The sequence below is a fragment of the Giraffa tippelskirchi genome, chromosome 7, assembly GCF_054371585.1.
Source record: "Giraffa tippelskirchi isolate mGirTip1 chromosome 7, T2T-mGirTip1v1.2.pri, whole genome shotgun sequence".
Lineage (NCBI taxonomy): Eukaryota > Metazoa > Chordata > Mammalia > Artiodactyla > Giraffidae > Giraffa > Giraffa tippelskirchi.
This window is the reverse complement of record NC_137281.1, coordinates 50,554,237-50,570,584: the sequence shown is the minus strand read 5'-3', so window position 1 is coordinate 50,570,584 and position 16,348 is coordinate 50,554,237. Positions and strand designations below refer to the sequence as shown.

Sequence of the window (16,348 nt, the reverse complement as noted above, 5' to 3'; positions counted from 1 at the left end):
TTTCAAGTATATCAAGCTGAGATGTCTACTGTATCAATCACACAAGAAGTTTTGCCCTCCCTGTATTCCTGGAAGCTGGCTGTTCATAGCTGAAGACTCAGTTCTGAGTCCTGTAAGTACATTGAAATAGATATTTATAGGGTTCTTTATATGTGCCTTCATTCCCCTATAATGGGTGAACTGGGACTTCTCAGAGGCTGGGTACTTCCACCCACACCAGGTAGGAGAGCACGTCTGAGAAGTGAGCGATCGGTGTGGCTCATAGTAGGGCCGAGTGGGCTCCACAGTGAGTCCACCTTAGAGTCTGGCCTTGAAAGGCAGGGAGAATTGGGGTAGGTGGCAGGGTCGGAGGTGGGGTGCCTGGGGCCACAGAGCAGTGGAATCAAAACTAAAAGGGGGTGTGGCATGGGAGGTAAGAAGAGGGTTATATCCACTGTGAATAAAGGTGGAGAAATTCATTTGAATGCATATGGAAAGCTTAAGTCTTCAAGACAAGTCGTCTGAGGAAGCAGGCACCCAAGGACCCCATACACCGTTGAGGAGGAAAGTGACGTGATGAAAGAGCACATGGACACTCGTCAGCAGAGAGCTGGGCCAGACCCTGTGCTTGGTCCTGGAGACTCAGAGATGAACAGGACATCGTCCTTGTGCTCAGTGAGCTAACAAGTTATTCGGCGAGTTAGGCTGGCAAAGAGGAGATGGCCAAAGAACGTCACACCTGTCCTACGGGAACTAACCAGGGGAGCCCCAGACCATCCAGTCTCGGAGGTGGTCACAGGGAGCTTCTTGGTTGAGGGGATCTCTAACCCGAGTGATGAAGGATAAGTTGAGAAAGGGTAAGGTGTTCTGCTAGAAGCCTGAAAGAAGGTGGGTATGTGAGACCCTGAAACGTTGCTCAGTGTGACTGGAGGCTCCATATTTACAGAGATAAGGGAACTGGATCTTGTGTGGAATGCCCAGCTCCTATCACATGCCAGACTTTGAGGAGGCACTCATGTATCTGTGGAATAGATCATATATTAGGTCGTTCTCCATAGGCCATGCCAAGAAGTTTGATTTGATTCTCAAACTCCTCCAGGATGACTCTGTACCTTAGGAAGGTACACCCCACATCTTCACCCCCATCTCCACCCCCACAGCAATGTGGAGAATCAGTCAGGTCATGATGAGACATGAGGTAAGGAGGCCCTCGAGAGCTTGAGAAATCAAGGTAAGAGAAGCGGTGGAAGTAGTCTGGGTGGACTGAGTCTAGAGCCAGGAAACACATTGAAAGCCATCACACGTATCTTAGTTAAAGGGATCACGCAGCCTGGTGGCAACAGAAGCGAATTTGAAAGGGCAAATCCAGAAAACATGTGGATGTAAGAAACAAGGCTTTGAAAACAACGCATACTCAACATGAAACAGAGAAAGGTGATAGTAAGTTTCTAGTCAGAAATCTAGTCCATTAACTGAAACAGACCTGGTTTAGAGGACTGTTGCCACCGTGACTGTATGGGATGGATGCTGAGATGGTCCCTTGAGATGCTGCAAGGCAGGATGAAACAGAGGCCAGGAGGTTTTTCTCAGGGACTCACGATGCAAGAGAGACGGGCGCCATCAGAGCAGATATGTTTTGTGGAAGGAGCAAGTCTAGACAGGGATCAGCAGTGGAGGACAACAAGCCAAGGAGATTTAAAATGCTGTTCCAACAAATGGTGTCAGTGAGGATCAGCTGAAGTAATGATTTCAGAGTTCTGAGAACCACGTAAATGTATCTGTACATGTAGAGAAAATTCTCAGCTAAGAACACCATGAAGGAAGTTTGAATATTTTATGCAATTAGTCATCAAAAAAAAAAACCTAGAAATGAAGTAAACTTTAATTTTTGCAAGAGAAAGGTGTGACTGGGCAAGCTGCTTATAGATTCTGAGATTCAGCTTCTACTTCTACAAAATAAGGAAGATAATTTCTGCTTATAACGTTGCTGTGAGAAGATGAAGTGCTGGGCCCTCTACAGTTCCCATCGAGTCATTGAATGTTCAATAAATGTCAGTCCCACCCCAGGGATGGAAAGAATGGACCTCAAGGAATATACAGTTTGAAATGTATTTCTTCTCTAACTCCATTAATACTAATATCAGGCAAGCAGATTCAAAATCTGGCATCACAGATGTTTCCGAAATTTAGAAATGTCCCTGAAGATGTAGTGGTAAATAAAAAACAGGTTGGCATCACTATACAGAGCCATCATTAGAGATGATAATCTTGAACAAGGCCCAAAAGACTTAGAGCAAAAAAGAGAATAAATTTTAAAAGACCTCATAAATCAGAGAAACTTTTGTTTAAAGTCTCCTTGTCACTCACCAAAAACTTATCTCTGGATATTATGTTCACCCAGGAAAAACCAACACTTACCTGTTAGATCAAAGCTGATAGTACTAACAGATGTCTCAATGTTAAACAAAGTAAGAATTTTGATTTTATTAACTTTATAGAAATTCAGTGTATTTGATGGGATGAAAGTATAATGAATTTCTGTCATGTAACATGAGGGAAGCTAAAGCAAAATAAATTGATTCTCTCCATACAAGGAGTCAAGGGCTTTCCTAGTGGCTCAGCTGGTAAAGAATCCGCCTACAATGCAGGAGACCTTGGTTCGATTCCTGGGTCGGGAAGATCCCCTGGAGAAGGGATAGGCCACCCACTCCAGTATTCTTGGGCTTCCCTGGTGGCTCAGTTGGTAAAAAATCCGCCTGCGATGCTGGAGACTTGGGTCAATCCCTGGGTTGAGAAGATCCCTTGGAGGAGGGCATGGCAACCCACTCCAGTATTCTTTGCTGGAGAATCCCCATGGACAGAGGAACCTGGCGGACTACAGTCCATGGGGTCTTAAAGAGTTGGACATAACTGAGCAACTAAGCACAGCACAACAAGGAGTCCCTCAGGAATTTATGCCAAAACATGTCAATAAAATACATGGCTGTGGGAACTTTCTGGTAGGATATAGTTGACCCAATGTCCCTACTGCAAAAACTAGAAAAATGTGGATAGATCGCAAAAGTCCTCCTTGTAAAGGCATCAGAGAGCTGCAGAAGCAGTGACACCTGAATCAACTAAGAACTAAAATAGAAAAAAGGAAAGAACTGTTCTACAAAGAGTACAAGGCCCCTAGCCATTTTTTCCTCTCGGGGGCCATTTTAGATTTGGGGCAAGGATCAAGCTTGACCCAGGCAAGGCCTAGGATGGAGGGAAATAAATGAGATATACTTGTAACAGTTATGTGACTGGTGTGACAAAGTGAAAACCTGAGGGCCCTTAAGCACATGGCTACAGATAAATGCCTTTTAAGGGCGGAGTGAAATCTCCCAGGGTCTCACTGAAACAAAGACCTAACAAAGTGAGGAAACTCACCTTAAACACACAGCCATTCTCGCTTTAAGACATTTGCCACATTTTGAAGCTACAAGGGACTTGTATGCAAAAGACACCATGCAAAGAAGAATGGGTAAGGGACTTGAACAGATATTCACTACAAAAGATATACAAATGGCAGTAAATGTATGAAGAGATGCTCAACACTCATCAAGGAAATAAAAATTAAACTATGCAAATATAAATTAAAATACAAATTAATCAAGGAAATACAATGACATTCAAAACTTGGCACACCTACAAAATGACTGAACTGAAAAGATGGGGAATGCCAAGTGTTGGCAAGGGTGTGAAATCGCTGGGACTCTCCCATCTAGCTGGGAGAAGTGTGATCTGGTACAACCACTCGGGAAGCGGCAAGTATCAGATACCACTGAACATATGCATCCTCTGTGACCAGGAATCACATGCCTTGCTATATATCTACCAGAAATGCATGCATCACTTCACCAAAACCCACACACCCGAGTGTAACTACCAGCACTATTCATACTAGCTCAAAATTGAAACTATCCAAATGCCCAACAAATGTAGAATAAATGAATGGTACATTCACACAATTGGGTCTATACAGCACTGAGAATGAATGATGTGCAGCTATTGACAACAAGTGGATGAATCTTGCAAACAACATTGAGCAAAAAGAAGGCTAAGGCAGAAGATCACACAATGAATAATTCCATTTATGTCAAGGTCGAACAAGCCAAACTAATTCTTGCTTCAGCATTACTTAAGGGACTTTTTTTTTTAAGTGAGCTGCTAAAGTATATAGTTAATTCACAATGTTGTAAATAACTATATATATAACTATAATAGAGGATATATATTCTTTTACATATTCTTTTCCCTTATAGATCATTACAAAATACTGAGTATATTTCCCTGTGCTATATAGTAGGTTCTTATTGTTTATCTGTTTTATATATGGTAGTGTGTATGTATTAATCTCAAAGTCCTCATTTATGCCTCTCCCCCTTTCCTCTTTGGTACTCATAAATTTGTTTTCTATGTCTGTTTCTGTTTTGTATGTGATTTCATTTGTATCTTTTTTTATAGATTCCACATATAAGCAATATCATATGATATTTGTCTTTCCTTGTCTGACTTAATTCACTTAGTATGATAATCTCTAGTTTCATCCATGGTGCTTCAAATTCATTCATTATTTCATTCTTTTTTAAGGTTTAGTAATATTCCATTGTGTATATATATCACATCTTCTTTATCCATTCTTCTGTTGACAGACTTTTAGGTTGCTTCCATGCCCTGGCCATTGTAAATAGTACTGCAATGAACATCCAGGTGCATTTATCTTTTCAAATTATGGTTTTCTCTGCATATATCCCCAGGAGTGGGATTGCAGGATTATATGTATAAGTAGCTCTATTTTTAGTTTTGTAAGGAATTCCAGACGAGTTTCTTAATCTTGTATATACTGGACTCACTACCTGGGTGTGTTCAGATTTTGCAGTTTCTTCAAGCTGTGTCATTATAGAAAATAAATGTTTCTATATTTCAATACAACTTAAGAAATATACATATGTAACTACACAGAAAGCGTGTCCCTGGTCCACTGTGCCTTCTCCAGGAGACTGTAACCATTCACGTGTTCTCTAAGTACCTGGTACCCTAGAGCTAGACTCTCAGCGTCTTGTCATTCTCAGGAAGGACAGTCCCCAGCTGCCGGAGGGCGGGGGGCAGTAGTGCCGGGAGAGTGGAGTGACAGGACGTCTGCAGAGGGAACAAGGCGAAGTGTGCAGTTTGCAGTCCTGTAACACTTAACGAAAAGCGGAAGTGACGCCATGATAACGCCTACACAGGCTCTACTCGTTCAGTTCAGAACAATGGAAGTTAGGAACCTCTTAGAGACGAGAAGCTGTGAGCTCAGAATGGAAGAATGTAAAAACAAAGTCAGAAGCAGGGCTGCAAATCTATCCTGAGTTAAAAACTCTTCAACAGAAGAGTTTTGGAGACGTTTTTAGAAGTTTTAGAAGAGTTAAAGAGAAAAACTCTGTAACAGAAGTTAAAAACTCTTTGGACCTGTTTGCTTGCGGCTCCAGTGTGAGTCTATGTAGATTCTAGAATAGCGCTTCATAATAATATTGATAATGCCTGGGATACAGATGATTTGAGGAGGAAAAGACACAGACAGAGGCTACAGATAGAGGCTAGGTTGCAACCCACAGAACACTCAAGGGTGTATAAGGCGATTTTCGTAAACCGGTATCAATTGTAATGAGCTATAAATTACCCAACAACCTTGCTTTTTTATAAGTGAAATGCTTTTGTTTAGCTAAAGCAGAACAGGCTGCTGTAGTTAAATGATTGGAAGAGTACAGCCTTTCATCCTATAGATTAATAAGGTGTGACCTTTCCTGTTGGCAAGCATTTTATCTTTAAAGATGGATATTGTCATTTACCTTATGTGGTCCAGGTTTTCTGAAAAGGTTAAGACAGTGCCTTCAGAGTACAGGAACTCCTTCATTAAAGACTTAACAAACACAGAATCACTGGCCTGTCTTAAGAAAGGGCGGGGGGGGAAATAATGTTAATAACTGAGGAAAATACCAAGATGGAGAGAGAGAGCATTCAGGAGTGCAGTCAGATGGCATCCCCCTGGGGCTGTGCTGACAAGGAGGCAAAGCTGCAGCAATTGGCACTGGGCAAATCCCAGGTGGTTATCGCGCCTACTCAGGTAATCACCAGAAAGGTCGGATGTGAGTCTCACTGTCTTATGTGGGCTGAAAGCTTCCACAAGCAATTCCTCCTCAGAGTCCAGGAACTACCACCCACGAGGGCCTTGTCCTGGGCAGGAAAGGCAGAGCTGGCCACTGCTTCTTGGCTCCCTGCCTTCTGCTCAGGACTCCATCAGGCTGGTCTTCCTGCCTCCTTCTCACCTATAACCTCAGCTTTCACTCCTCCTTCTGTTCTGAAATTGGGTAGGGCTCAGTGTTCCATGACTGTTATTGAATGGTTCTTATACCCTCAGAAGATCTTAAATTGTGACTCCAAATGCCAAAGACAAGTCTTTTGCTTCAAGAAGTTCAAATGCCCTTGCTTCCCAGCACCCAGCTTATGCAGAGAGCTTAAAGAAAAAAAGAAAAAATTTATCCCCATTAGTTCTTCCTAAGGCTCAGTGCATACGAAATAGTTTGAGCCAGGAAATACATACTATCTCTAGCGTCCATATGAAGTCTTTATATGATTATGAAGGGTTGCATCCCCATCTATTTTCATTTAAAAGAATAAGGGGAAAAAACAAGCCCAATTATGGCTGAATTCAGCAGCGTGTTTTCATGATTTAGCAACTTGTATAAAGTATGTTTGAGTCTGTTGGTGAAAAATGTGCGGTGGGCAACCAAGAAAACGCAGACAGAGAACTGAGTGTAACAGCTGTACAATTAAAATGGAATAGACTGAGATCGTGATTTTTCATGAGCTAAGATCTATTATGTTCTCGCCTGTCTTTTCCCTCAGTCTCCTATATAATAGATGATCTGATAATGCCAGCCCATCAAAATTGAAATATTGTACAAAGGACTTTTAAATTGATTCAAAAAGAAAAAAAGTAATTTGGCCCCATAAGTGAAATGACCACTGAACTACTGGATAACAATGGCCCCCAAACCGGGGATGACGGGGGAATCTGAACTTCAGAATGATGCCTCCCTTTATCGTCTTTCTCTTTCTGTAGATCAACCAAGCCTGCGTGGGGGATGTAGTAAAATTATTTAGATTAATTCTACTTAAAAGATGCTAGTTTGGATAAAATCAAGCCATTAGTTATGATGGCAACCCAATTAAGCCAGTTTAACACCCTTTATCGCAGCTGTTATAATAATTGAGGAAGAAAAATACATTGAAGACCCAGCCATCATTCCTCGTTACTTCAAGTACCAGTAAAATATCAATCACGTTGAAAATATAGCTCCAATTTTGTCACTGACAAAATGGCCCAATAAAAGAACTCTTGAGATCTGGTAATGGAAGGGCTGTGATCAGAGCCACGTGTAGCAGCAAATACACTCCAGAGAGAGGGGGGCCTGGTGCTCTGCTCCCCTCAGAAGGAGCAGCACCCCAGCTTAGCTGAGGGCCATCTCAGCCTGTCTCCCCACCTGCCCTGCTGAGCTGTTACAAGGACTGGAAATCCTGAATGCAAAATTCCTGGTGACTTATAAGCCCTTAAATATTACAAAATTTAAATATTTAAGTCAGTCTACTAGAGCTGAGTCATGGACTGATTTTTCTAACCGTATCATTACAAAATCATCAGTATATGAAGCAAACTATGAAGTGTCATCTGATGACTATGCTAGTGATGGTCTGAACATTTTTCTAGAGAAGGGACAGGCTGCATAGCCCTCTACTGAGAGTAGGGCTCTGAATCAGAAAATTAGCCAGAAAATGCTGCCTACTCCATGGGCATCAATGCATGGAGCTTGTTCTGTCCGAATAGGGAGAGGTAAGCTAACCTTCATCTACCTGACGGCAGGACATTTCCACGCTGACCAGTCAAATCAACCATCTTAAACATAGTGTTTTCATACATTCATTGGAGGAAAAAAACACTGATTTGGGCGTTAGAATGCTGTCTGCAAATGCCCATCTCTGCCAGCTCAATTCATCCTACCAAAGGATCTCTTAGCTCGTCCTCCTTGGTGTTCCCGGCTTGGGTAATAGCATCACCACCTGCACGGTCCCCAAGCTAGAACCCCATCCCCACTGATGCTCCTCCCCCATCACTCCCAGTCCAGTCTCACTGCCTGTCCAGCCTCTGCTCTCGCATCCCCACAGCCCTCACCCAAGCCCCCACTGTCTGTCCTTGTTACTGCCCTGGCCTCCCAGCTGCTCCTCCCTGCCCTCCCTCCTCACTCGCGTCCTCTCCTCTCCCTGCCTCCAGCAGCCCGGCTTTCATCAAGGCCAACAGCCAGCTGAAAAGTCTATGACCGCTTCTTCCCACAACTTCTAGCCACAGGATTTCCTCCTCCTAGAAGAACCTTTTCCAGCCTCACAAAGTGTTCTTGTTTCCAGCCATCTTTTTATGGAGACTTCTGAGCTATCCCCAGACAGTTAATTATTCCACGTCATAAGCTCCCGTGATATTTTATCCTCACTCCTCTTCCTGCACTTACAGCGTTATCTTGCATCAGTTTACATATCTGTTCCTGCCACATGGTTAGTATTTCAACAACAGACACCCTGCACGGTTGACTTCTGTTCTTAGCCAACCCAGCACAGGACGAAGTCACAATAAATAATTATGGGCTGAATGAATGAAATGAAACTATCATGTTTAGAAACGGCCTCCAAATCAATTCTTCCCCTATTTTTGCCTTGTCTTTAAAGTCCGTAAGATGGAATCAAAAAAGCCAAACTCTGGAATTAAAAAAAAAAAAAAAAACAGTTTCAGGTTTCAGATTATTTCTCATCCTATAGAATTGAGTCTGAATTATGTGAATAATTGCCTCAGTTCTACATCAAGTATTAACCATGGAAACCTGGCGCTGTAGTTTGCAAATCTATTTTCTACCAAGTTTTTGGTTGGTTTACTACTAAATGTTTTCAGAATATAAAATGAGATTGGCAAGATCTCTATTAACACAGCAATTAAAAAAATGCTTATGAATTAAATTAAAAAGCAACAAGATTCTTGGCTTACAGGGCACATGCCCAAAAAAAAGCAGACCTGTAAAATAGTGATCCTGCCTAGCCACAGTAAATAGAACATAGGGATGAATTGAGTAATATGAAGGATGACCCTGCAGAGAGGGGTCCTGGTTCACTCACACTTGTGAGCACAGGTAAAGGTAGCTTAGAGCCCTGCTCACATGAAATAAAACACCTGGCATTTCTTTGCTCACAGCCACTTAGCAAAGGTTCAACAGATGCCCAGACATGCAGAGGGAACTGAGGGGAGTATATTGCCCCACCCAAGCACCTTGCCCTAACAAACACACCTCAGAATCGAGCAGGGGAGGCCAGCCTTCACTTAGGGGCCACATGTGAACTGTGGTCCCCCATGAATTGGCCCATCCTCCCGATTTTCCTCCCAGAATTTGGGCCTCAAGCTTCCTTGAGACGCCTAGCTCAGGTCTCCCTCCTGGTCTCTGGAGTGGACTCCCTGCTCTGAGTTCCACAGATACTTCATCCCACATACGCACTTGTTTCTCCCCCTGGTCAGGGAAGGGAGGACACTGTTCTCAGAATAGAGGGAAACCTATGGAAATATAAACATATATGATTGTAAGTATGGAAAGAGCAATTTTCAAATCAACTTGAATTCATTCAAAACTCAACCCAGGGAGTTCAGGCTTTTTGAGCACAAGCCACCCATTCTCCTTGTGTGGTGCTTTCCGATAAGCACTGCATTTTCCTTCACCACAGATAATAATAATAATAAATAAAAAATTTTTTTAAGCTACCAGGTACCTATTCTAATAGGACATGACAGAGAATAGTTCTGATGCTCAGAGTCCAGGGAGCTCAGAAATGAGCTTCCTATCTTTCCCTCCTTTCACTTTCTCTTCCTGCATATTATTCTCCTTTGCAGGCAGCCTCATTCTGCACACTATTCCCCATACAAAACCACCTGGATGCGTGATTCCCAGTGTAAGACACATGCTGCACAACTCTAGCCCAGAGACAAGAAAAGTCTACTGCTTTCCTGCACTTCTCAGAGCTTGCTTCCAGACGTTCTGTCTGAGATCCAACCTTCTTTGCATGTGAAGTCAGTCCAGCCAACTGTGGAGCCTATTCTTCTAAGGGTACTCTCTTGAGGAGATGCACTGGGGTCTGATCTTACCAGTCTAGGGACATTGTAGTGCGTGAAAATCTGGTTTCTCATATGCAGTTGTTCATAGCAGACTAAAAGTAGAAACAACCCAGATGTCCATTAGCTAGTGAATGGATAAAGAAAACATGGTCAATCAACAGAATGGAGTATTATTCAGCTATAAAAAGGAATGAAGTAATGATTCATGGATGAGCCTCAGAAATATCATTTGGGGACTTCTCTGGTGGTCCAGTGGATAAAACTTCACCTTTGCTAGAAGTGGATGCAGGTTCAATTCCTGGTTAGGGAGCTAAGGCCCCACACGCCTCTCAGCCAAAAAACCAAAACATAAACCAGAAGAGATATTGTAACAAATTCAAAAATACTTTTTTAAAAGTTGTGTGTTGTTTAATTGCTAGGCCATATCTGACTCTTTTGTGACCCCATGGACTGTTTGTAGCCTGCCAGGCTCCTGTGTCCATGGGATTTCCCAGGCAAGAATACTTGAGTGGGTTGCCATTTCCTTCTCCAGGGGATCTTCCCAACACAGGGATAGAACCCACATCTCCTGCATTGGCAGGTGGATTCTTTATCACTGAGCCACCTGGGAAGCCCTTTTAAAATGGTGCATATCAAAAAAAAAAAAAAAACTTTAATAAATAAATAAAATTAGATAGTGGTGGTAGTTGCAGAACTCTGCAAATTTACTAAATATCAATTCTTTGTAAAAACAAAGAGAGAAAAGAAAGTAGAATTGGAAAAAATATTTTTAAATCCCTGTATAACTTTTGAATTTACATTCTGTTTATGATTATCACAGCAATCATAGTTATTATAAAGGAGATTGAAAAGAGAAAAGTATTACTTTAATGTTAATTACCTGGAGAGATAATCACTATTTAGGTTTGGGTATATTTCTTCCTAATCTTTTTCCTAATCATATATATCTTTTAATTAGTGTCACACTGTTTTTGTCTGTTACTGACAAGATAGATATATATGTGTGTATCTTTTGAATAATGGAACCTATGATAAAATCTCAGTGGTTTTTTTTTTTTTTTGCCTAAGTGAAAATCCTATGTGGTCAGGGTTCTCAATAAAATGATATCCTCATAACCCTAACCCTAACCTGGCCCCGCTTCTTATTACACCCACCCAGTGCCAGGAGACCCAGGTGTGACACATGCCCTTGGGTACACACCTTAGCTCCACCCACCTTCGACAGAAAGCAGTATATTGTTGGTGACTTAAGTAACAAAACACATAGATTGTTTTTCACCCCTTCTACCAACTCTTGATGCCAACCACAGCGCCAGAGCACCTAAACTTTGAGCTCCACAGTCTGTCACCGACAGTGGGTTGTGCTGTGACCACCAGTCATTGCACTCACTCCTGGAGTTTCCACAGCACGCATGGCATGGGAACACTGTGTCTCACGGGCCACAGTCCTTGGACAGGTGACACACCACCAATGGTCACAGCACCGTGGACAGGTTACTTCATCTTCTGAGTCCCAGTTTCCTCTTCTGGAAAAATGACAGAAGACTGGAGGGTAGAGCTCCATGTGCTCAAACAGCAACCTCTCTGGTTTGCTTGGACTTTTCCTACTCTGAAGGACAGCAGGGGTTCAACTTCTCTCCCTAAATCCTCGCTTTCATTAGTTACGTGACCCTGCTTCTCTTAGAAAATGTACAGCTCTGCCCCAACTACACCTAGAACACAAAAGTTCAAGCCTCGATACTGAACCAACCAGACTGAGGATTTGGCCAGGACAGCTGGCACTGAGCACAGGATACCAACTCGACTATCTCTCAAGGAAATTATCACCACCAAAGTGAATAAATACAAGTTAAATTGTCTTGTTTCAAAATCAACCCGCAGGATCAGTTTGGTCCTAAACTGATCAATTTGTGAAGTATTATAAGCTGTCAGTGCCGAGTGGGAATGACAAAGCCAGAAATGGGAGCAATCAGTGGTCCAGGGCACAGCTTCCTGAGGTCAGAGCATCTCTGTGGTCTTGAAGGCGCAGTCTTGTTGATAAAACAGATTAGGTTATTCAGGTCCAGGAAAGAAAATGGTGAGCATTACTCCTACGTCAAACCATTGTTTGGCAGCATGAAAGCTTGAAGCAAAATGAATGACCCACCAAGATTAGAAGGCTATGGGGAAGAAGAGAGGGAGAGCTGTCTTTTAGTGGGGACAGAGTTTCAGGTGGGGAAGGTGAAAAAAGTTCTCAAGATGGACAGCAGTGATGGCTGCACAGTAGGAATGTACTTCATGCCATGGAACTGTACACTTAAAAATGGTTAAAATGGTAAATATGCATATTTTACCACAACAAAAGTAGCTCATAAGAAAAAGATACAAAAACAATACTAATAATAACCCCAAATGATGGTCTGGGAATTTTAGTTAGCTTTTGTAGTTGAAATGAGAACCTGTAAGAATCAATCTACAGAGAGCAAACTTGGACATAGAAAGCTAAGATTAACCCTCATTCTAGAGAAGGAGGCCTGAGACACGGAATTCATCTGAGCCGGTGCTCAACCTCTCTGCCTCAGCCTCACAACAACTAAAACTAAGGTGTCGCACATCAGAAGCTCCAACCTTGCACGGAGCCCAGGCCGCACTTGCAGTTCTCCCAGTGACTGCCAACCCCTCAGTGCGAACCGGAGTGCGTTTCCTGAGGCAGGACCACGACCTTCATCAGATTCCCAAAGGGGAACCTACCTCCCGTTCTATTTAAGACCCCCTGACAGGAGTGTTTCATCTGGGGGCCATTGAGTCTCCTGACATTATAAAGACAAAAGCCCTTACAGACACGGGTTCCAAGGTGGGACTTCCTCTGAGCCTTCACGCATCCCCCGAGAATGTGACCCTGGGCTCAGAGCTCTGAGGAGCGCCCAGGAAGAGCAAGTGCAGGTCTAGCTCCACATCCCAGGATTTCGCTCAAATTGAGGCTTTTTCCCTATTGGAACAGAGGAGGAGTCTGTCCCAGCGTGCTTTGCTTCCAGTGTTTGCTCATGCGGAGCGGGCCCTTGAGAGCTCTGGCTGGCGGACGGAAAGGAGAGAAGAGGGGTGAGCGATTTTTGTTGAGTGCCAGAGAATATCTGGAAGCTTGGTATTTCCTAGAGCCCCACAACTGCTAGAGCCGAAGGGCTCATGAAGAATCTTTACGTTTTAAATTACGTTTTAGTTTGGGGTGGTGATTTTCCTCCATCCCATACATATAAACTGGGAGAGGCTTTCCCTGAGGATTTTGAGAATCCACTCTTTACCTTCTCAACAAAAGAAAAACAAGCTCATTTTGCTTGACATCAGAAAAAGACATCACCAGCCTGGCCTGAGAATAACACAGGGGAAATTGAAGACAGTAGCATAATTAAGTTCACAAAAGGCCAATTCTTATGACCATATATCAAATACTCATAATGCCTTCTCATCCATTCTACCAAATGACTCCATATTATATTCAGAGTGAAAAAAATGTAATGGATTCCTCTGAGATATTCAATTAGTTCCATAAAAAGAGAAAAATAATTTTTCAATAAAGAAATTCAACCAAATGACTAAAGCTGACAGTGAAAAACCAACTTCAAAGTAATTATGCATCTCCTTTGAGTTCTTGCGCTAACAAAAGTTGATGGTCTGCCACCATTAGAAATAGCTATCCTTCTGATGATTAATTACAGTTGTGCTCCTGTTTTAGCAGACACTTACTTGAATGTTTACTCTGGAACTGTCTTTGGGTGTCAATCTGTTTAAATTTCCACCAGCCCCACTAAAGAGTATCCATTCTCTAGAATCACAGGCATACAGAACAGACTTGTGGTTGCTAAGGAGGAGACGGGGTGGGGAAGGGATGGATTGGGAGTTCGGGGTTAGCAGATGCAAGCTATTATATATAAGATGGATAAACAACAAGGTCCAACAATGGCACAGGGAGCTATATTCAACACATCTTGTGATAAACCATAATGGAAAAGAATACAAAAAAGAATGTGCATATATGTATCAGTCAGTCAGTGTTAGTCACTCAGTCACGTCTGACTCTTTGCAACCCCATGGACTATAACCTGACAGGTTCCAGGCAAGAATACTGGAGTGGGTTGCCATTCCCTTCTCTGACCCAGGAATCAAACCCGGGTCTCCTGCATTGCAGGCAGATTCTTTACTGTCTGAACCACCGGGGAAACCATATATATGTATAACTGAATCATTTTGCCATAAAGCAGAAATTAACTCAACATTGTAAATCAACTATTCTTCACTAAAAATTTTTTTAAAAAATTTTAAAGAGTATCTGTTCTCATGCTTTGTGAATCACTGATCAGCTTCCTTCAATTTGGCTTCTTCCCCGCTAATGCAAATCACTCCCCAGAAAGTCACCAGTAACATTCTTCTTGGGAAACCCCATTGCTTCTCTTGACTCCTTATCTTTTTGGGCATCATAACACATTTAATTCTTGATCATTGCCTCCTCCAATTCATCTCCCCCATGTCTTCCAGAAACTATCACCTGGCTATTTAAACTTTTAACCTGCTCTTTGGGGTTCTTGAGGTGCCCATCCCTCTGTCATTCTCCACTTTCACCTCAGGTAACCTAGTTCTCTAGAAAGGTTTCAAAAGCATCTGTGTTGACAGTTCCCATTGGCTAACTCAGCCCTGGCATGCCTCCCAGGCTCTGGGCACTTTCTTGCAGGTGCACCGAACTTGACAGGCTCTTAGCACAGCCAGAGCTGAGGCCGTCGTCTCTCTGCACCCCACTACCTTCCGCTTTTCTTCTGGCAGCCTCACCTGAGGGCCTCAATAAGACAAGACACGTATTTGCCATTCAAACTGCCCTTCATGATGCAATCTATTGCTGGGCTCCCTGCCTGCAGTGCCCAGCATCTCCTGTCAATACCACTGTGTGTTTCCACAAATAAGTCAGATCAGATTGTTCCACTGCCTTTCTGAAAAACTCATGTTGGCTTCCCACTGCCAACATGCAAATACTTGGCTATTTAGATTGAAGGTTTCATTATGGTAAGCAAGGATAAGTTCTAATTATCATTTCCATTCTTTGAGTGACTTTCAATGTGCTGGTATGACATGTGTGTTTAAAGCTTAGAACTCTAACGGTGAACTCTGAAGAATGTCAGTCAGAAGTCTTACGTATGATAAAAGGTTTTTTGTGTTTTTATTTTTTTTAAGATTCCACATGTAAGCAATATCATATGATATCTGTCTTTCTTTGCCTGGCTTACTTCACTTAGTATGATTATTTCTAAGTGCAATCCCACTCCTAGGAATATACCTGGAGAAAACTGTAATTTGAAAAGATAGATGCAGCCCTGTGTTCACAGCAGCACTATTCACAATAGCCAGGACATGGAAACAACCCAGATGTCCATGGACAGGTGAATGGGTAAAGAAGATGTGGTGTATATGCAGTGAAATTTACTCAGCCATAAAAAGAATGAAATAATGCCACTTGCAGCAACAGGGATAGACCTAGAGATCATAATACTACAAGGCTTTTTAAATCACTAAACTTTATACACAGATGGAAGCTATCCCTCTTGGTCCTGTTTGAAATCTGATGACAGTAGTAAAGGTGTCTATCACACTGGGAAGAGGTACTGTGGACGATGACCCCTGTGTTGTACGGGCTGTGTGCTAACATCTCCCCTTTCCCTGTAGGCAACCCGCCTGCCACTGGCACTGGGACTCTGCTGATAACTCTGGAAGACGTGAATGACAATGCGCCCTTCATTTACCCCACGGTAGCGGAGGTCTGTGATGATGCCAAAAACCTCAGCGTAATCATTTTGGGAGCCACAGATAAGGATCTTCACCCAAACACAGATCCTTTCAAATTTGAAATCCATAAACAAACTGCTCCCGATAAAGTCTGGAAGATCTCCAAGATCAACAGTAAGTCCTCTTAACGTTCCGTTGTTATTCTTCAGCTTTGAAGCCTAGATTCCCTGGCTTGGTTTCTGTTCCAACCTGTTCCTCCTTTCCTGCGCTCTCGTGTACTCTCACATGGTTTGTTTCAAGTTATTCACACATTACAAACATTGACAATTTTCCTACCAACACCTGTACACAATTTGTAAAAATATTGAATATCAGTTTCTTAGAAATGCAAACATGACAGATTTCTGCTTTCTGTCC

The 16,348-nt window shown here is 42.6% G+C and overlaps 1 protein-coding gene across 8 annotated transcripts in view; it reads left to right on the top strand.

Moving 5' to 3' along the window:
* CDH13 (cadherin 13) overlaps nucleotides 1-16,348 on the top strand; it is a 1,025,542-nt gene that overhangs the window by 997,835 nt on the left and 11,359 nt on the right. For all 8 annotated transcript variants that reach the window (XM_081514130.1, XM_081514131.1, XM_081514132.1 and 5 more), the window contains one exon: nucleotides 15,872-16,105. In XM_081514130.1, the coding sequence (XP_081370256.1) occupies nucleotides 15,872-16,105 (234 nt within the window). The remainder of the gene's footprint in view (nucleotides 1-15,871; nucleotides 16,106-16,348) is intronic.